The sequence below is a fragment of the Otolemur garnettii genome, unplaced genomic scaffold (assembly GCF_000181295.1).
Source record: "Otolemur garnettii isolate 467f Iridium unplaced genomic scaffold, OtoGar3 scaffold00052, whole genome shotgun sequence".
Taxonomy (NCBI): Eukaryota; Metazoa; Chordata; class Mammalia; order Primates; family Galagidae; genus Otolemur; species Otolemur garnettii.
This window is the reverse complement of record NW_003852447.1, coordinates 7,349,648-7,370,619: the sequence shown is the minus strand read 5'-3', so window position 1 is coordinate 7,370,619 and position 20,972 is coordinate 7,349,648. Positions and strand designations below refer to the sequence as shown.

General features: G+C 35.4%; 1 protein-coding gene across 5 annotated transcripts in view; it reads right to left on the bottom strand.

Annotated features, from left to right (window-relative positions):
• Window positions 1-20,972, bottom strand: part of STRN3 (striatin 3) — a 114,000-nt gene that overhangs the window by 13,297 nt on the left and 79,731 nt on the right. For 3 of the 5 annotated variants that reach the window (XM_023514400.1, XM_023514401.1, XM_023514403.1), the window contains 7 exons: window positions 15,688-15,828; window positions 11,208-11,341; window positions 9,728-9,903; window positions 9,489-9,536; window positions 9,091-9,212; window positions 3,533-3,700; window positions 1,746-1,886 (listed from right to left, as the gene is read on the bottom strand). In XM_023514400.1, the coding sequence (XP_023370168.1) occupies window positions 1,746-1,886; window positions 3,533-3,700; window positions 9,091-9,212; window positions 9,489-9,536; window positions 9,728-9,903; window positions 11,208-11,341; window positions 15,688-15,828 (930 nt within the window). The remainder of the gene's footprint in view (window positions 1-1,745; window positions 1,887-3,532; window positions 3,701-9,090; window positions 9,213-9,488; window positions 9,537-9,727; window positions 9,904-11,207; window positions 11,342-15,687; window positions 15,829-20,972) is intronic. The other 2 variants (XM_023514402.1, XM_003791985.3) reach the window with 1 other exon arrangement.

Sequence of the window (20,972 nt, the reverse complement as noted above, 5' to 3'; positions counted from 1 at the left end):
TCGCTTGAGCCCAGGAGTTGGAGGTTGCTGTGAGCTGTGATGCCACGGCACTCTACCCAGGGGGACAGCTTGAGGCTCCGTCTCAAAAAAAAAAAAGAAAGAAAGAACTCAGAGCCAACCTGAATAAGCTCCACCAACCAAAATGGGACAACATGACTAGAAATAAAGATAAATACCTGTAATGGACTGAAATACATTTATATTAATAAGAGATTGTGATGATACCAAAAACACTCAAAATACTTACCAGTTACCTTTGAAAGATACTAGTGAACCACTTCATTATTTTGAAAAGTGGTAAGTAAAGGAGGAAAAAAAGTCAATCATTTATCTTGCCTTTCCTTCACAAACTAATGTTTGTTACTTCGAGGTAACAAAATTATTGATGAGAACATGTTCTTTTATACAGAAATATAAATGAAGGAATGACAGAATTAGAAAACCATTTTTCAACCACAAATGAATTAATGGACTCAGTCATTGAGTAAGACTGAAAACACCATGGCTGTGTACGGTGGCTCACACTTATAATCCTAGTATCCTCTACTAAAAATAGAAAAAATTAGCTGGGTGTGGTGGCACACACCTGTTGTCTCAGCTACTAGGGAGGCTGAGGCAGGAGGATCACTTGAGCCCCGGAGTTCGAAGTTGTAGTGAACTATGATGACGCCACTGTACTCTAGCCTGGGTGATAGATTGAGACTCTGTCTCAGAAAGAAAAAATAAAAATTAAAAAAAAAATCATCACTTAACTTCTTCATACTGAAGATGACTCCATACTGAACCTCAGTCAAAGCATTCTATAATAGACATACTCTTATTTGACAATGTGAATGTTACTTTCTTTGCATTGTTATTATTGCTTAATAATTTGATGCAGCAATCGTCTGATTTCTTTTCTGAATGTATTTATCTTCGTTCGTTGTTTACGAAGTTTTTGTTTCTAGTCCTTATCTTAAACAGTTATTGTTATTTAAAAAAATCACAAATCACAAAAAGATAAGCAAACAGACAATATTTACTTCTGATAAAAATTCATGAATTACCTATGAAGTAAAGTAGTTTTGCCAAACACATTCAGACTTTTACAACAGAAAAATAAACTGAAGCTGAATTTGAATATGCCTCTAAAGCCTCTAGATCTATAATTAATTTATGGAGAAACCAAGGAGCATATGATACCCCAAGGATAAGTAGCAAAATCCAGACTGTAGGAAACTTAAGAGAAACTTTCTAATTTCTTCAATTAAAATCAAAAGCAAGGAAAATAAAACAGATGGCAGGTGAATCTATGGATAAAAAGAGACCTGAGAGACTATTACAATCATAATGCATGATCTTATCTGGCTCCCTATTTAAATACACTGTTAAACATATATCACATATCACACTTATAGTCCCGGGCATTTATGGATAATAACAGAAGCTAATGAAGAATACATCAAATTCATTACATTATTTTCTCTACTTTCACATGTATTCCCAGAAAAAGTTTTTAATTATTTCCTTTGCTTTCACCTTCATATTGCTCTACTTACTCCTCTTTCCTCATATACACAATCTTTTAAGCATAAAATTTCAGAAAACAACAGAAATAATGTAACCAAGTACAAATGTAACATAATGAAGCAAATTATTTTACCATACTAAAGAAAAATAGTCAAAATTTTCAAATTAGCTAAAAGATCAACCTCTACTCTGTAATTATCTGTTTTTAGGTTTCAAAGGAACCTAGGAAAACTTACCAGAATCAATTTGTGATGAAAGCATCACCAATGACTGTGATGTTTCTAAATCATAAATTACTGCACTACCAGTGTTGAAAGAGGTCACCATATGAGCTGGATCACAGCCTATAAAGTCAACTGATGTAGGTATCCCATGCTCTGAAAGGAGCCCAAAGAGATATAATGTAAACACAGTAATTCAGGATGGTGAGATAAGAAACTTTTCTTCAATTATTTAAAAATGTTTTATTTATAACATTCTATTTGACATAAGAAAATATAACTGGCTCGGAGCCCATAGCACAGTGGTTATAGCGCCAACAACATACACTGGAGTTGGTGGGTTCAAACCCGGCCTGGGCCAGCTACCCAACAATGGCAACTGCAACAAAAAAACAGCCAGGCGTTGTGGCAGGTGCCTAGTGTCCCAGCTACCTGGGAGGCTGAGGCAAGAGAACTGCTTGAGCCAAGAGTTTGAGGTTGCTGTGAGCTGTGATGCCACAGCACTCTACCAAGGGCAACGTAGTGAGACTCTGTCTCTAACAACAACAAAATATATATATGTGTGTGTGTATGTAACTAAAGAGCTCTTACAGTACAGATACATGCAAAAATCGTATGTTCTTCTCTGTATTTTCTTATAAGAGGTCAGTCTTTTGGCCTACTTGTCAATTATACATACTTCATATGATAAAATTATAAATTAACATTCTCAAATCATTATTTTGGGAGATTGTCAACCTGTCAGAGATCTGTAAGCCTATCAAGTAGCTAATACAAGTCAAATTTCTGGATTTGTGAAAATGAAATTTGGACTCTGGAATTCCCTAATATAGTACTACTGCCCCTAAAGTTACCTGAGCAGAAATTTCTCTCTTTAACAAACTAAATTCAACCAGTCAGAACAATGCACAATTAGATAAAGTCTGGAGCCAGGCAATTCATTATCTGAATGAAGCAAGAAATGAGTATCTAAATACTTTCCCCGCCCAGAGCCGGCAGGCAGCTTGTAGAGTGGACATGAGGATGACACCCACCCTGTGGGCCGAAAGGACTGAGTCCCTCCAGGTAGGGTGGATGTGAGAATCATGCCCACTTCTCCAAAAAGAAAAACAAAAGAAATGGGTATCTAAATAAATTTTACCTCTACGATTTGGGTAACTGAAAAATTAGTAAAATGAATAAGGTGTCTAAGAAAGGCATAAAATTAAGGACATACTATCAACTAAAACATAAAAACATAGTATATATTTTTAATACAAATTAAAAGTCTCATCAATTAGAAAATAGGAGTAAGACATAGATATTTTCTAAAGGCAAACTGCTTAAAGCTGTCTTTGATGGGAAAAGATCTGAAATTATGAAACTAACCCGATTTGTACTTCCCAGATAAGGGTGCTTCAGTATTTCAGTGATTATGAGGATTACCCAACAAGTCTGCTCAGAAAAACCATACGTATGCTTCAGACTGTAATCCTTTCAGCCTTTGTGAGTAGTCACTTGGAGCAGGAGTGCCTTCTGCTATCCCTGAGTAGCTTCATTTCTCTACCCTACTGCTATATGCAATGAATTGTTTTATTTTTCAAATGGAACAGGGAAAAGGTCAAAAAGCACAAAGCTACAGAATATAGTTGCAAAGCATTTCAAGTAAAAAATGACTAGGAATAAAAAATTAATAAGTTTTATAAAATTCTTTCAATATAGCTCTTTGGAGCACTAAAAAAATATGAATCAATTACTTTGTCCTTTTTATTTTCCAAATTTAAAAAAAAATCACATTTCTCACGGAAGCAAAATTGACTTACTTTTGTCTCCATTGTAAGTGCAAATACATGGCAATTTTTCTTGTGGATTCCATAACCTAACAGTGCCATCTGCTGAACAAGATAGTAATTGATTTTTTATGCCACTATAAGCAAGACCCCAGACTGCATCTGTATGAGCAACTAAAGTGCCAGCTAGAACATTTGGCTCTGGAAAGAAACAAAATAAACAAAAAAATTAGATAAAAGAAATACTTCATAAGATAACTTACCATGTAATTAAGTATAACGAACACACATAAAGGGCCGTAAGAAGATAAACCAAAGCTATCTCTAAGTGCTGGAGTTACGGGCTATTTTTATCCTTCCCTCTCATCAATATTTTTCTGTATTTTCACCGTTTTCTATAACAGATATTTTTTAAAAAACCAATTTCACTGAGATATAGATATAATTTGCATACAACTCATTTTAATGTGTACTATCTGATGGGTTTTAGTACATTTGTGGAGTTGTACAACTATCACTGCAATCAATTTTAGGACACTTTCATCACCCATAAACCACTTTTCCCCAATTCTTTCTCCCTACCTTTCTACGGCTCTAGGCAATCACCCATTAATGTATTCTGTCTCCAAAATGCCTATTCTGAACATTTTTGTCTCTGATCCTTGATTTGGGATATTTTGAAATTTTTATATAAACAAAATCATATACTAAGTGGCCTTTTTTGACTGGCTTCCTTCACTTAGCACCGTATTTTCATGGTTTATTCGTGTCGTAGCATGCATTACCCCCCCACTTCATTTTAGTGCCAAAATAATATTCCATTATACCACATATTATTTGTCCATTCATCAACGGATGGACACGTGATAGCTAACAACATGGAGCGTGGTTGCTCAATCTTGTTTTTCTAGTAATTACTTCCCTTGAGTATTTCTTAGCATCTCCACTATTCTCAGTTTCCAACCTCCCTTCCTTATAAATTATTATGCCTTCATACTTCAGTAGGAAAATACAGCATTCAAATAGGAATCCTTACCCCACATTTTGCCACCCAGTCTATAAATCACAAAAGCCATGTCCTACCATCTAGACACAAATAAGAATTTGTCCCCCTTCCTATCAAAGGCTAATTCCACCAAATATATTCTGAATTCCATTCAATTCACTAACTTGCTTTCATGTTTATTGTTTCTCTACTATATAAATTCCCCTCCTTGGGATCAATACTATAGCCCAAAAAAAAAAAAAAAATCTCAATCTCTCAACTTGAACAAAAAAAATTTTCATTAGCTCTATTCCTTCCGCCAAACAGGAGAAAAGCCTACTACTGGCTAAGATCATCAACGATGACCTCGATTCCATCAAATGCTTACTTTGATGCCACAAACCTTTTTTTTTTTGTGAAAGAGTCTCACTATGTCGCCCTCAGTAGAGTGCTGTGACATCATAGCTCACAGCAACCTCAAACTCTTGGGCTTAAGTGATTCTCTTGCCTCAGCCTCCCAACTGGCTGGGACTACAGGTGCCTGGCCCAACGCCTGGCTATTTTGTTGTTGTAGATGTCATTGTTGTTTGGCAGGCCTGGGCCAGGTTTGAACCCACCAGCCCTGGTGTATGTGACTGGCGCCCTAGCTGCTGAGCTATAGGGGCTGAGCTTACAAACTTTTTTTTGTTTTGTAGTTGTTCCTGTCATACTGCTTTTTATCCATACAGTCTGACTTAAAAGGTTATCCAGAGCTCCCTTCATCCTCTGGTTTTAGCCCCAGAGGCTAACCTCTATCTGGCCCAAACATAGATATTTACCATCTTACAAAAAGGAGCTGGCTAGGCGCCTGTAGCTCAAGTGTAGGGTGACCAGCTGTCCCGCTTTTTAACAATTTGTCCCATGTCCTGTGGCGTTTTAAAAAAAGTCCCAATTTTTGGAAAGAATGCATGAACGGGTAGGAGAACAGGAAGGGAATATACAGTTTTTGGCTGCCATGTGGCTATTTCACCAGAATATGAGTTTTATATTATTTTTGTTAATTTTATAATGTTAAACTGTAACAATAACAAATAACTGTTGATAAGTGATTATCGAGAACAGCTTATCAAAGTTTGCATTGTTGTCAGGACCTGCCCTGCCCCGCCCCCCACCCATGTTGTCCCGCTTAACAAATGTTAAAATCTGGTCACCCTACTCAAGTGGCTAAGGTGCCAGCCACATACACCTAAGGTGGTGGGTTCGAATCCAGCTCAGGCCCGCCAAACAACAATGATGGGTACAACCAAAAAATAGCCAGGCATTATGGCAGGCACTTGTGGTCCCAGCTACTTGAGAGGTGAAGGCAGGAGACTCGCTTGAGCCCAGGAGTTGGAGGTTGCTATGAGCTGTGATGTCACAGCACTCGACCCAGGGTAACAGCTTGAGGCTCTGTCTCCAAAAAAAAAAAAGAAGAAAGAAAGAAAAAGAGCCTTTCTATCCCCATGTTATTATACCTCTCAGGAAACCTCAAAGTGTAGATTGCTTCCTTGTTCTCAAAATGAGCTACTCTGGTATGCATCTATGAGTCTGTACTCTCCTGCACTTGTCCTACTTGGGTCCTACCTTTTGGGTTTCCTCTGTTGGCTCTCCTGCTCTAGCTAGCCTATCAATGTCAGAGTTACTGAGGGCTTCTGTCCCAGGTTGTTATCTCTTCTTACCCTACCTAACACACTCTTCCTATGTTTCCTCATCCATTATCACAGTTTAAACTATCTGTATAGAGAAGACTCTTTCATATTTTAATCTCCAAACCAGATAACTTAGAGCTACATATTTATATATAGAAAACCTAATACTGTTTTTGTTTGTATGTTTGTTTGTTTGTTGTTTTTGGTGCAGTTCTTGGCTGGGGCCGGGTTTGAACCCACCACCTCCAGTATATGGGGCTGGCGCCCTACTCCTTTGAGCCACAGGCACCACCCATACTGTTTTCTCTTAACATGACTAAAATCCAATTCACCATCTTAAATCTCACACCCATTCTGCCCTCACTTCAATAAACACTACCATCACTCAATTATTCATGTCAAAAACCCAGGATTGGTGATAAAAATGTTCTGTAATTAAATAGTGGTGATGGCTGGTTATACCACCTTATAAACACCGTAAAAACTACTGAATTGCGTACTTTAAAAAGGTGAATTTTATGGTAAGTTATATCTCAATAAAGCTATTCATTAAAAAAACACAACCAGGCTCAGCATCTATACCTCAAGTGGCTAAAGTGCCAGCCACACACCCCTGAGGTGGCAGGTTTGAATCCAGCCTGAGCCTGACAAACAATAATAACGGCTGCAACCAAAAAAAAAAAAAATAGCCGGTCATCGTGGCAGGTGCCTGTAGTCTCAGCTACTTGGGAGGCTGAGGCAAAAGAATCACTTAAACCCAGAGTTGGAGGTTGCTGTGAGCTGTGATGCCACAGTACTCTACCCAGGGTGATAGCTTGAGGCTTTGTCTCAAAAAAAAAAAAAAACCAAAAGACAACCAAGGGAGGCGCTTGTGGCTCAAAAGAGTAGGGCACCGGCCCCATATGCCAGAGGTGGCGGGTTCAAATCCAGCCCTGGCCAAAAACTGCAAAAAAAAAAAAAGAACCACAACCAACGGTGGTGCCTGTGGCTCAGTGAGTAGGGCACCAGGCCCATATACTGAGAGTGGCAGGTTCGAACTTGGCCCCAGCCAAACTGCAACAACAACAACAACAACAAAATAGCCAGGTGCGGTGGGTGCCTGTAGTCCCAGCTACTCGGGAGGCTGAGGCAAGAGAACCACCTAAGCCCAAGAGCTGGAGGTTGCTGTGAGCTGTGATGCCACAGCACTCTACCAAGGGTGAAAAAGTGAGACTATGCCTCTAAAAAAAAAAAAAAGAAAGAAAGAAAGAAAAGAAAAGGGACAAAAGCACACAACCAAACCAGTGGTCACTTACCTATCACTTTATTTACTCAATACGATATGCCAATAAATCCTGTCTATTCTACCGTATTTCCCTAATGGAACTTAAACACACTCCCCTCTAACTGCTCTGGTCCCACCACTCTCACCCTGGCAGCATCACTTACCACCTTGTCTACTGGATCACCACTTCACAGCAGCCTCCTCGCTCTACTCTTCCCAATCCAATTTATTCTATATACAACAGTGTCACGGTCACCTTTTTAAACTGCATTTATCAGGTCACTTAATGGCTTAAAAGCTCCTTTTTATTCTTCAGATTTTGGCTGGGATATCACTATTTTAGATAGACTTTTCCTGACTACTTACCCAAAATAGTTATTCTTTCATAGAATTCTATCTTCTTATCATTTATCATAAGTTATAACTGAAGATGCCATGTCCTTCCTTACTTAATGTCTATCTTTTCCATTAGAGTAAATTATTATTTCTCGATTTAGTCCTTACCACTATGACTGGCAAACACAGGCACCAAGTATATGTTAAATAAAAAGAACAAAGGGCCCATGAACTTTTTTTTAATAATTATGGACAATAACTTTGTACATTTATCTGAATGCATATGAGTAGATAATTCTGGTGAATAGATTTCTAAAAGCTTCATTTGTAAGTCAAAGGGTTTCTTGCTTTCTATTTTGAAATTAAAGAGATGTCCAGGTGCGGCAGCTCACACCTATAATCCTAGCACTCTGGGAAGACAAGGTGGGTGAATTGCTTAAACTTAGGAGTGCGAGACCAGCCTGAGCAAGGGCAAGAGCCAGTCTTTACTAAAAAAGAGAAAAACTCAGGCAAGAAGATAGCTTAAGCCCAAGAGTTTGAGGTTGCTATGAACTATGATGATGCCATGGCACTCTACCCAGGGCAACAGAGTAAGACTCTGTCTCAAAATAATTAATTAATTAATTTAACTAAGGAGTTTTCTGATCTCTAAAAGCTGATTTATACCCTTATTGTTCTTGTTTGTTTCCACTGTTTCCTGCTTCATATATATAAATTTTATATACATATATAAAAAAACCCTTTTTTTCTTTTTTTTTTTTGGAGACAGAGTCTCACTTTCTTGCCCCCAGTAGAGTGCCACAGTGTTAAAGCTCACAGCAACCCAAAATTCTTGGGCTCAAGTGATCCCCTTGCCTCAGCCTCTTGGGTATTTGGGACTACAGGTGCCCACCACAACACCCAGCTAGTTTTAGAGACGGAGTCTAGCTCTTGCTCAAGCTGGTCTCAAACTCCTGAGCTCAGGCAATCCATCCACCTTAGCCTCCCAAAATGCTAGGATTATAGTGTAAGCCACTGTACCCAGACTACTTCATATTTTTTAATGATATAAAAGCTATTTAAGTTCAAAAATTGGTTACCTTGTTACTATTTTGTTTCCTTCTTTTAGTACTGAAATTAACTAACATTTCAATACAGACTAATTACTTTTTGGGACAACACAGGGAAAAAGCTTAAATATTCATAGCATGTTATCTCCTAATTCTTCCTCTTTAACAAAGCATATTACTAGCAAATGGAAAGAAAACTGTATGTTTAAACAATCTTATAGCAATAGTTGAAGTATTTAGTTTTGTCAGCTCCATACAAGCCAAAAATACATTTTGATCCTTTTACTTACCATATGTATCATATGGATCCACATTAGGACTAGGCATATTCCACCACTGGATGGTTGCATCAATACCACCACTAAAACACTGTTCTCCATTAGAACTGATAGCTAACGACAGAACAGGGCCACTATTATAAGAAGAGAAGAAAAAAATTACCTACAAATCTTAAGAAACTCAAATCCCTATTTCTCCTTGGCTGAATTTATGTAACACGTAAAAACTGTTTTAGGTGAACACGTACATACATTTGAATAATACTATTATATTCGTATTCTCAGTAATTATTAAACATGCCTTCTCCAATATAAAATAAACACTGAGAAAATTCTAAGTTTTGAGGTTATAAGGTTATAACAGTTAATAATTATGGTGGTTAAGTACTAATTCAATAAAAGTTACTTACATGTGGGCCCTAAATGTGTAGATGGGCTCTACATCTAAAGAGGCACTCCTAAAAGAGGAGGGGGAAAGGGAGGGGAAGAGAAGGCAATTAAATAATTAAATAATCATAAATCACTGGCTGATACTAAAAAGTAGCTAGATCAAATGTATACATAAAAGATATGGGACAATGAAGAGGAATAAATTACTTATGTGAGCAAAATTGGAACAAAAAAACCAGGCTAACATTAATATACTTGCTTTTTGGCAGGAACTGTTTTTTGCAAATTCCAAAGTTTCAGGGTATGGTCCTCAGAGGCAGTAACCAGCACAGGTTCTACAGGATGAAAAGCTAATGCCCGTACTCCATCAAAATGGCTACGTAGTGTATACTTGGGGTTCCATGTCTTTCGAAAGGCATCTTTATTGGCAGGCAACTAAAAAGAAAGAGTGCAATGTTTAGTGGTAAAAGTAGTAAACTGGTTGGCATGTGGAGTTTCTGATAGTTTCTTTTTGAGATGTTTAATACATATATTTAAAACTGTTTTGCTAAAATGTCCAGTGGAAATTTAATGTGCCTTAAACATTTTATAACACATCTTTATCACTTAGTAAGAACTCAGAACTTCATAAGCTTTACAAATACCTAGTTCAAATGAAGAATTCCTTTGATTTTACCTAATTATCAATCTAAACCCAAAGCTCCTATAAAATGTTCAAATGAGAACAACTTAACTACCACTGCTGCAATACTTTACATGAAAACAAAAAAATCTTATATAAAAATTATTACCAAATGCCGAAGGACATTGTATTAATAGTACAGTTGTCATTTAGGAAAATTTACTAGCATGTGAAAATTTTAAAGGCAGCAAGTTAAGGTACTTTCTAAAAGTCTGAACTAAAGATCCTTTCAGAATGTTTTCATCCCACTTTTCATAATTCTTGATACTGATGAATTATCATTTCTCCAACTGTTAAGACAGGCTGTAAAGCCACTTTTAAAGTAGTCAAAAGTTTACTAGAATTTAATTGCTTATATACTTAAACAAATACTAATGAGAATAATTCAGCCTACCAAGGGCTGTCTCTAAAAACATGCTAACAGGTTTTTTAAAAAAAAGTAGAAAAAGAAATTCATTATAAAAAGAAAAAAACTGATTTGCTGAAAAACTAAAATTATCATAAATATCTAAAGAAGTATATAGTTAACTCTCAATTGAATATTACATGTCCAGAAAAAATTAAATCCAAGACAAGTTTCACCTCTAACACTGGCCTTTCCCACCCCTTCCATCCTTGCCCCTCTCCTAAGATGAAGGTGCTAATACGTACTAACAATACCCTTAAGAAAATAAAAGTTGAAAAATAAAACATGCTTTTTAAGTAGTATTCTGAAGACAAATGATTCAGGTTATTTACTTTTTCTTATTAAAAACAAAATATGGCTTCACTTTAGATAATTGAGAGTTGACTACTCAAGTTATATTTATTGATCAACATGTTAAGGTGATCATCCCAAACTTGTAGCTACTCCACCAAAATACCTAAGAAAAACATAAATACCACAAAGACAGTAGTTATAAAAGAAAAACTACATGTCACTTCAAATTAACACAATGACACACTTAAACTTATCTTTTCCATGCACCTTGACATTAATTCTCTTTTATAAGTGATTCCAAAAAATAAGGAGCCTTCTATTAAATCATTAAAAAATTAAAAATAAAACTGCACTTACATCATAACTATAGTCTGCATCATTTGTTACCGTCAAGTCTGCAAGGTCTCCAAGGCCCAGTACACTTAACAAAACATCATCAGAACCCATAATAAATGACTTGCCTCCTCCAGATGGAAACGTTATTGGTTCAGCTATAAAGAACAAAACCGCTTCTTAAATGCTGAAAAATCATACAGTACAAGACAATATTGTGGGGAAAACTTAAGCACTTAAAAGTTAGAACATTCAGTAATATAATTTTTATTTTCCAACTTCCACTCAAAAATCCTATTATTGAACAGTACTAAACAAGTATGTTGGAATTACAACATAGTAATGTTCCATAAATCACATGTGCACTACATATATCATTCTGGAGTAGGAGGTGGGGCATGAAAACTTTGTCTGTTTACATCTCTTATTACACCTATAAAATTATAATTAGAATTGATGTGTTAAATAAGAAATAGGACAAATTTTGATTAAATAATGGAGTACATATCAGATTTCAACTATTCATGGGGAAAACTTCTACCATCAACCTCAAAGTAGCTCATTTGGTATTTTAAAAATATAATAGGTTGTTGCTAAGTCCTTCTGTTTTCTAAAGAAGGGCTAGGCATTCTAGTCTCTGGTAAAAAATTAATATAAACATTCAAATGTAAATGGTTTTTAAATAGTCTGCTATATAGTATCACATCACTGGAAAGAAGCCTTAATTTTCAGATTCCTTCAGTAACAGCCATAGTGTAGGGGAAAAAAGGCAGTTTACCACCAACCAACAATATCAGTTTCCTTTCTGTAAAAGGTTAATCCATGCAATCTTCAGAATGCCTTCCAGCTGTAAATCTCTGATTATAATATTTATTTTAATGTTCCCTTTATATATCTTGACATTTCTTTTTTTTTTTTTTTTTTGAGACAGAGCCTCAAGCTATCCCCCTGAGTAGAGTGCCATGGCATCACGCTCACAGCAACCTCCAACTCCTGGGCTCAAGCGAGTCTCCTGCCTCAGCCTCCCAAGTAGCTGGGACTACAGGCGCCCGCCACAACGCCTGGCCATTTTTTTGGTTGCAGCCATCACTGCTGTTTGGCGGGCCCGGGCTGGGGATTCGAACCCGCCACCTTAGGTGTATGTGGCTGGTGCCTTAGCCGCTTGAGCCACAGGCACTGAGCCTACCTTGACATTTCTAAAACCAAGCAACTAACTTATATTAACTAACTCTAAAACTTTAAGTTTCTGATCAGAATTATTTGCCATTTCAATTTAAAACTAAACTCAGGTGAAAGATTTTACTTTTCTCAGCTTTCCATGTTAGTATTAGCAGTTCCAATTAAATTACTTCAAACGTTTTTTCCCCACACATACTACTACTCAATTAATCTCTGCCATAACTGAACGACTGCACCAGTATCTAAAGACTTTGCTATAGCAGCCATAGCATAATTTAAAAAGAAACATGCAAAAACCTCAAGCTGATCAATTATTTTGAAAAATTCCTATGAAAAATGATGTATGACCAAAGTAAAACTCATCTTTACTTAGGGTATCTCATTATTTTATCCTCTATCAAAGTAATCTATATAATTTTTGATTCAGGGTCCTAAAATGAACTTGTGATCAGCAACTAATCTAGAGTAAATCTGAAAGCATATGACAGAAAATATATACACAGGGATACTGAATAGCATTTAATCTTTAAATGATTATACTTATTGAATCTGAACAACGCGAAGCACTGATCTTTCCTATCCATATCTACTAGGCAGTTCTGGTAACATCAGAAGCAACTAAGAACTATAAAATCAATAGTTTATTATTATGTTTAAGAACAATTATCTAAAAGTCATTAGATAATATTTACTCAAACCATTTTTCACTAGGACAAAGAAATATTTTTTCTTTAACCTCACATTAGTTTCTAAGAAAAGTTAGAATAAAAATGCCACTAATTTCTCCCATTCACAATGATATAAACAATTACTAACACAAATCTTAATAAAAGCCCAATAAAGTAAACTTAAGGTAACAAATTACCTTAAAGGTAATATATAATCTTTGTGCAAGAATAATTCTGATTCAGCCACTGACTAATTTCAGGGCATGTGAAGGGAAGTATCTGGACAATATTAGCTAATTTTCCTGTAGTTTTTAAGATTGTATTTTACACAAAATTAGCATACTGATTTCACATTAATCATGATTAATTTCTGTCCTTTATACACAAACATATCTATATGTAGCAAGCTATACTGTTTACTCAAAATTTACTTACATATCTATGTGAAAAAATCTTTTAAGTTATTATTTCTGCTTTTCATATCACCAATCGCTGTGGCTTATGTTAATCACAATAGGTACTCAATTTGTTTGCCCTTGCTTCCTTGCAGAGGCAATTAATTTCTATTCTACAAATTCATTTTATTAATGAATTTGTTAATGTAATTATCTACAGCAGGTGGTTATATAAACATAATATGTCATTAGCAACTCAAAGAAAAATAAAATTATTGAACAAAATAGTTTTAATGATGGAAATTCTAATACTTTTCATCAGGTAACCAAAGAAATTTCATCAAGGAATATAAGAATATTGGTATCATGGGTCTATGAAACAGAATCTTAGGTCTTTTTCATACTTTTATAATCTTCCTTTTTATGGGTACTCTGACCAAGGAAATCTGTCGCTCACATTTCAAGCTCTTCCTTCCTCCTCCAGCTTTATCAAACCTAAACGAGACAGTCCAGTAACTGATTTCTATTTATGCCAGTGGCAACATGGTATGTCTTAAATCTTTATTGACAATAGTATGGAAGGGTTTGATGTAGAAGTAACTCTCCTAGAAAACAGACATTTTTTATAGATTTTTTATATATTTATATATGTTTTATAACGAGGTATAACATGGACTTCAAAAGCAAAGTATAAAGTGGAGGAGTATCACTGAAAATAGATTATGAACTCCAGTGTTTCCTTCTTAAAGTCAAATTCAAATCTCTTCAAATAACAAATTCTATTAAGATTTACCCTTTGAAAAGTATAATGAAGTTCGTACTTAACAAATCTCCCCATGGCCCTGCCCCATTCTCCTACCATTAAAAAAGAAATCACTGACTTCTATTTTTTCTTTAAAACACACATGTACACACGAACACACAACACACACACACACAGAGTTTTAAATTGATTTTTGTGTAGGGTGGGCCTTGACTGGCTTTTTCCATGTCATTAGCTTGAAACATTTAAAAAATAGTACCATTAATATGGCTGTTAATATGGCTTAGCCTTAAACTGTAAAATCTGTAGTTTAAATATGATTATAAAAATTTTTGCAAGCTGTACCAGGCATTATTTGGTAAAATAGACCAAAAAAGGCTAAAGAAGCTAAATCACTATTGAATGCATAAAATGAAAATATAATGAAGTTGATGTGTATTTAGAAAATATTTTTCAAGTAAAACAGGGAAATAGCTCACTGGGGGAAATGAGATCCGTAAGAATTATCAGACACTGTTTTATCCTTTTCATTCATTTTACCCTGATTTCATTATTTTCAAAATATTTCCTTAAATTTTCTTACAGATTAAGGTGAGTGGTACATTAATGTGAGGGAATACAGAAATATTTAACTTTAACTGTAAGGACAATGTTATTATTAGGGAAATCTGAAAAGGGTATTTAAAATTGTTTGACTAGAGCATTAAACAAATCCCCCTACACAGCAAAAGCAGAAACAGCAATGGAATTCAATCTATACTCAATTATTAGATAATAAATTATATCTTATACATTATAATACTTTGATTAAAATTCAGATTCACTACTTTAGAATTATAAGTAACTAGACCTAGAATAAATTATTCAGGTATATTAGCAGCTAAAATGAATTCTAGAAAAAATTAAGTAGTACTTTCGTTTTCCACACGTTTCTGAAGTAGGCAAATTTTAGAAAATTCATTAGTAGATAATATATACTTGCTACCAAAGTTAAAGAATAATGATGTTGGCTAAGTCTAAAATGATTAAATTAAGCAAAAGTCACATATTTTTAGATTATATGTAATGTTTCAAGCACAAGGGCTGACGCTTACAGTTGTCTTCTAGGAAGTGGTAGTTATTAGTTGCTAAGTTTAAAGAATGTAACAAAATGAATTGTTTTTTCCATATGTATTTAGTGCTTATTTTTATAAATTACTGTTTTCCAATTACTAACTACATCTGTAAATTAAAGGTAAATTTAAGAAAGGTACTCTGAACTGACCTATGATGGAAACAACTCCAAACATTAAAAACAAAAACAAAATATAATGTAATAGAAACCCCAAATTTCAAAATCCCTAAGACAATTATATCAAGAGCTTGCCCAACACCTTCTCTGAAGATCATATAAAATGATCATCGGCATTTTAAATAACAGTAAATTTGCAATGTTAAAATGTGTTTTGGAGTTACAGCCTTCCGAAATATAAATAAACATGGTAGCTGAATTTTTGTACCTTCCTCTGCTCTTGCACCTTCATGATCAGTCATTCTAGTAGAGGCTGACCTAGACTGATTAATGATTCCTGAAGAGATGTGGGGCAGCTCATCATCTCCCAGATCAGCTATCATGTCGTAGAGTTTTGTCCTGTTGACCCCTGTAAATTAACGTCAGCAGTAGAAGTTTGTTTAATGGCTACCGCCTGACTTGCCAGCAGCCTTTAAAACCAATTTATTAACAAAACAGGCTCTTAAAATATCAAATAATTAAAGATGTCTTCAATTTCTCCATACCACTTCCCAAAACATATTAAGAGTTTAAATATTCAAAGTATTTACAATTTCTGTGGAGATATGTATCTCCACCGTGTATTAATTTAAACAGAAAGGGGGAGTTGGGGGAGGTAGTGGGGGAGAGTTCTGTTACTTGGCCAAAGTTCTGCAAGCTCACAGACACAGAAGGTAACAGAAAAATGTTGGCGTTTAAGGTTAATGTTTACCAGTGCAAAGAATAAAACAGGCTTTTCAACTTAATTTACTATTTTAAAAAGTTAACAAAGGAATAAGTACAAACAATTTTTATGAGGGTGCAACGAACAATTAACTTTACCTGGTGTTTCCATGGATACTTTCTTGCCACATTAGCACAAATCTGTCAATAGCAAATCAACCATAATTTCTCTCAAAATGTTTTTGTTTCACTTTTAACAAATTTGAAAATTTAATTTACCCATGAACTCTGAATTTCCCATAACGATATGAAAAGTCAACAATCATAGGTCATAAATCTATGGAGAGAATTTCAGCTTCTGCCTAGATAATTCAAAATATATAAAACAAAAGCTTCTGTAGTACGGTGAAATATTCTTTACCTTTGAATTTCAGAAATGGCAGAATTATTTATTTTCAACATCTTGAAATAAAATTTAGTCTTAAGAATGTAAAAAAAATAGTTTGAAAAGACAAAGTGTTTTCTAATCTATGTATATAAAGTAAAAACAATAAAATAGGCATATCCAAGGTCAAACATTATGACCTTATATTTACTAATGTCAATGTTAAGGGATTAAACTGCTATATAATTATTAAGTTCACAGTGCTTATTTTAGGGTTAGCAACTCTAAGAACTAACATTTACCTATGATATGTAATGAGATGATAAAACTTAATAGAAAATAGCAAGACTCTTAATTATTAGTTCTAGTTTATAGTAGTCCCTAAATTTTTAGAAATGTTTATATAACTCTACTTCTGGATTATGAAATATATCATGTAGTCTGAAATTTCTAAAATGATTACAATGGAGAAACTCCCTATTACCTGAGGATTTTCCCCCAGTTACAGTGAAGTAACTGTTAATAAACGAAAAACTGTCTTTTGGATCTTCGGCCACCAGTTAAAATTCATTGTGAAAGAAAATAAATATTACTCTTTCTTTAAAAATAGCTCCTCTTGGCTCAGTGCCCATAGCACAGTGGTTGCAGTGCCCATCATATACACCAAGGCTGGCAGGTTCCAAATTGGCCTGGGCCTGCCAAACAACAGTGGCAACTACAACAAAAAAAATAGCTGGGCACTGTGGCAGGTGTCTGTAGTCCCAGTTACTTGGGAAGCTGAGGCAAGAGAATCGCTGTAGCCCAAGAGTTTGAGGTTGCTGTGAGCTGTGATGCCAGAGCACTCTATTGAGGGCGACACAGTAAGACTCAGTCTCAAAAAAAAGAAAAATAGCTCCTCTTTATAAATTTCCCACTTGTATAACTACACAACCCAGAGAGTCTGTTCTTAAAATTCTATAACCACATCTTAACGATTTCACTTTATATTGTAACATAGGGGGCAAAAAGGCTATTCTCCCCCCCACCAAAAAGTCCTTCTTTGATGTTACTCTTCACGTTAATCTCTCTCTCTACTGCTTTTAATTCTGGCTTTCACTTATGAATTACTGCAATAGATTTCTTTCTTTTTTTTTTTTTTTTGCAGTTTTTGGCCGGGGCTGGGTTTGAATCCATCACCGCCAGTATATGGGGCCGGTACCCTACTCCTTTGAGCCACAGGCACCACCCAGACTTCTATTTTTTTATTTTTTTTACTCGCCCTGGGTAGAGTGCTGTGACATCACAGCTCACAGCAACCTCCAACTCCTTGGCTCAAGTGATTCTCCTGCCTCCTCCTCCCAAGCAGCTGGGATTACAGGCGTCTGCTACAACGCCTGGCTGTTTTTTGGTTGTAGCTATCATTGTTGTTTGGCGGTCCCAGGCTGGATTTGAACCTGCCAGCTCAGGTGTATGTGGCTGGCGCCTTAGCCAATTGAGCCACAGGCGCTGAGCCCCTGATTTCCAATTTTTGTACCATGTCACGTGAGAGTATCTTTGTGGTTAGGTCATAAACACTATTATAATTAAGGGGCAAAATGTCCACAACATAGTTTTCTAAACTTTTGGAGAAAAAAAAAGTGTACACAGTATTTACAAAAAGGACAGAGCAAGTGTGGTAAAATGTTAACATTTGAGGAACCTGGACAAAAAGTATATGAAATTCTCTGTGCTATTTTGTAAATTTTTCTTAAGTCAGAAATTATGTCAAGCTGCGTGTGCACTGCAACTGTAGTCCCTGTTATTCAGGAGCACCTGACCCCAGAGTTTAAGGGTAGCATGACAAACATACTGAGAGAACACCTCAAAAAGAAAAAAATAAATAAAATAAAAGACACCATGTTGGAATAAAATGTTAAAAAGAAAAGGACGCTGTTAAACTGTTGATGCCTAAGACCAAAATAACTTTTATCAAGGCTCTTTAGTTTGGTAGTCTTGAATTTTAGAAATACTAATAAAAGTACACCTCTTGAGTACATCTTACTTAGTAAGAAAGAAACACTGAAGTGGGTCTACTCTTCAAGGTAAAGTTGTCACTTTTAACTCATTTCCTTTGGTGGGGGGTGGGGGGGTATGAAGGGTGGAGTGAACAAACTAGAAGACGCAGAAACTTAAGCTTGGTACGAGATTTTAGAAGCCTTTCCACTTCAGCATCAAATCTTGAATGAGTCTTTACAAAGTTAAAAAGTCAACATTCTTGGCCTTTTTCTCTTTCCTTTCAAAAAAGGAAAAAAGGACATTAAATTGGAAGACATTTGCTGATTCCATATAGCAAATAGTTTTCCTCCCTCTAAGAAGTTGAGGTTAAAATCTGTAGGAACTCAGTGTTATGATACAGTAAGTGTGTGATTTGTTCACAATCTGGAATAAAGAAAAAAAAATCCAGGTTTGTCAATGGATACAAATTTACAATTAGATAGAATACTGAAATATATGTTGTTGTTATTATTAGCTACAGTCATCCTACTGTATTATAAGAATACCAGAACTCATAGGATGACTATAGCTAATAATAATAATAATATATATTTCAAGACAGCTAGTAAAGAGGATGCTGAATACCATCACCACAAAGAAATGCTGGATACACTAACTACCCGATTTGATCACTACACAATGATTAGATGTATTAAAACATTACCCTGTTGCCCATAAACATGTACAATTACAAACAAGATTTGTTCAAAGAAAGAAATCAAAAAATTATAGAATTTATGAATTATTCTGACTTGTACAAGGCTACATCTAGAATATCAGAATAAAAATCAACAATGACTGGCTGATAAAAATGCTCAGAAAATTCTTGAATTGTCTTATTATTAAAATAGTGTTTTAGTACTAAAATGATCTACTTGAATTAAGACCATGAGAAGTTTGTGATCCATAAACCACACCAAAAAAGATTTTACTTTCTTAAATTTCATCTGCCTGCCAGGGATTCAAAGCCAGTATTTTCATACTAAACTCAGTTTCTAAGAGCAAAAGAGTTTTCATTTATAGATTTCATAAAGCAAGTATAAAAAAGAAATTATTTATTTATTTATTTATTTTTTTGAGACGGAGCCTCAAGCTGTCCCCCTGGGTAGAGTGCCATGGCATCACGCTCACAGCAACCTCCAACTCCTGGGCTCAAGCGAGTCTCCTGCCTCAGCCTCCCAAGTAGCTGGGACTACAGGCGCCCACCACAACGCCTGGCCATTTTTTGGTTGCAGCCATCATTGTTGTTTGGCGGGCCCGGGCTGAGGATTCGAACCCGCCACCTTAGGTGTATGTGGCTGGCACCTTAGCCGCTTGAGCCACAGGTGCCGAGCCAATTTATTATTTCTTAATTGTTCTTTCCTGCAACACTTTGCTACAATCCTTATCCCTGTTATCTACTTATCTAAGTAACATTAAAGACAGTGATGTTCACAAAATGTATAAAAATCAGAAACTCTCCGTTTAACTAGTGAACATTAAATCCACAAAATGAAATACCACAAAAATTAATGTTTTAGATGACTATAAAACATTGGCTGAGTGCAATGGCTCACACCTGTAATCCTAGCATTTTGGCAGACCAAAGCAGGAGGATCACTTGAGACCAGAAGTTTGACACCAACCCATAGCTCAGTGAATAGGGCGCCAGCCACATACACCAAGGCTGGCAGGTTAGAACCCAGCCTGAGCCAGCTAAACAATAATGACAACTGCAACAAAAAAATAGCCTGGCACTGTGGCAGGCGCCCAAAGTCCCAGCTACTTGGCAGGCTGAGGCAAAAGAATCACTTAAGCCCAAGGGTTTGAAGTTTCTACGAGCTGTGATCACAGCACTCTACCGAGGGCAACATAGTCAGACTCTGTCTCCAAAAAAAAAAAAAAGTTTAAATTCTATACGAGGATTTAAAGCCTTAGTTGATTTGTTTCTAATATTTCTAAATGTTTTTAATTTAAAAAATTTCAGAAAAATTATAAACCTCCAAAAAAGACCTTAAAAGATGTCTAACTTCTATTTCAAACGAGAAGCAGTATCATCTAATGTTTCCAAAGAAACTTTTAGCAGATTTAGTCAGTCTATGATAACATATACAAAGTATATGACTCTGAAATCTATTTTCATTTTTTAAAGGAAAAAACTAAACTCTAAAATTCTAATGTCATGTGTTACTTAGGTCAATGTAAACATTTCATATTGTCTATCTATGCAGTACCCTGAACCCCATAAATGCATCAATGTACAAAGTTATGATTTAATAAAATTAAAAAAATTCTAATGTCATTTTATCTATACCTGAATAGTCAAACATAAAAATACTTTTATACTCAACATGCATGAATTATAGGTAAATGTTAGAATTGTACACAGTCCCAGCCCAATACCAAAAGTTTTTAAATATAATAAGCAGTTCACTGTACTCTTTTTTTTTTTTTTTTTTTTTTGAGACAGAGCC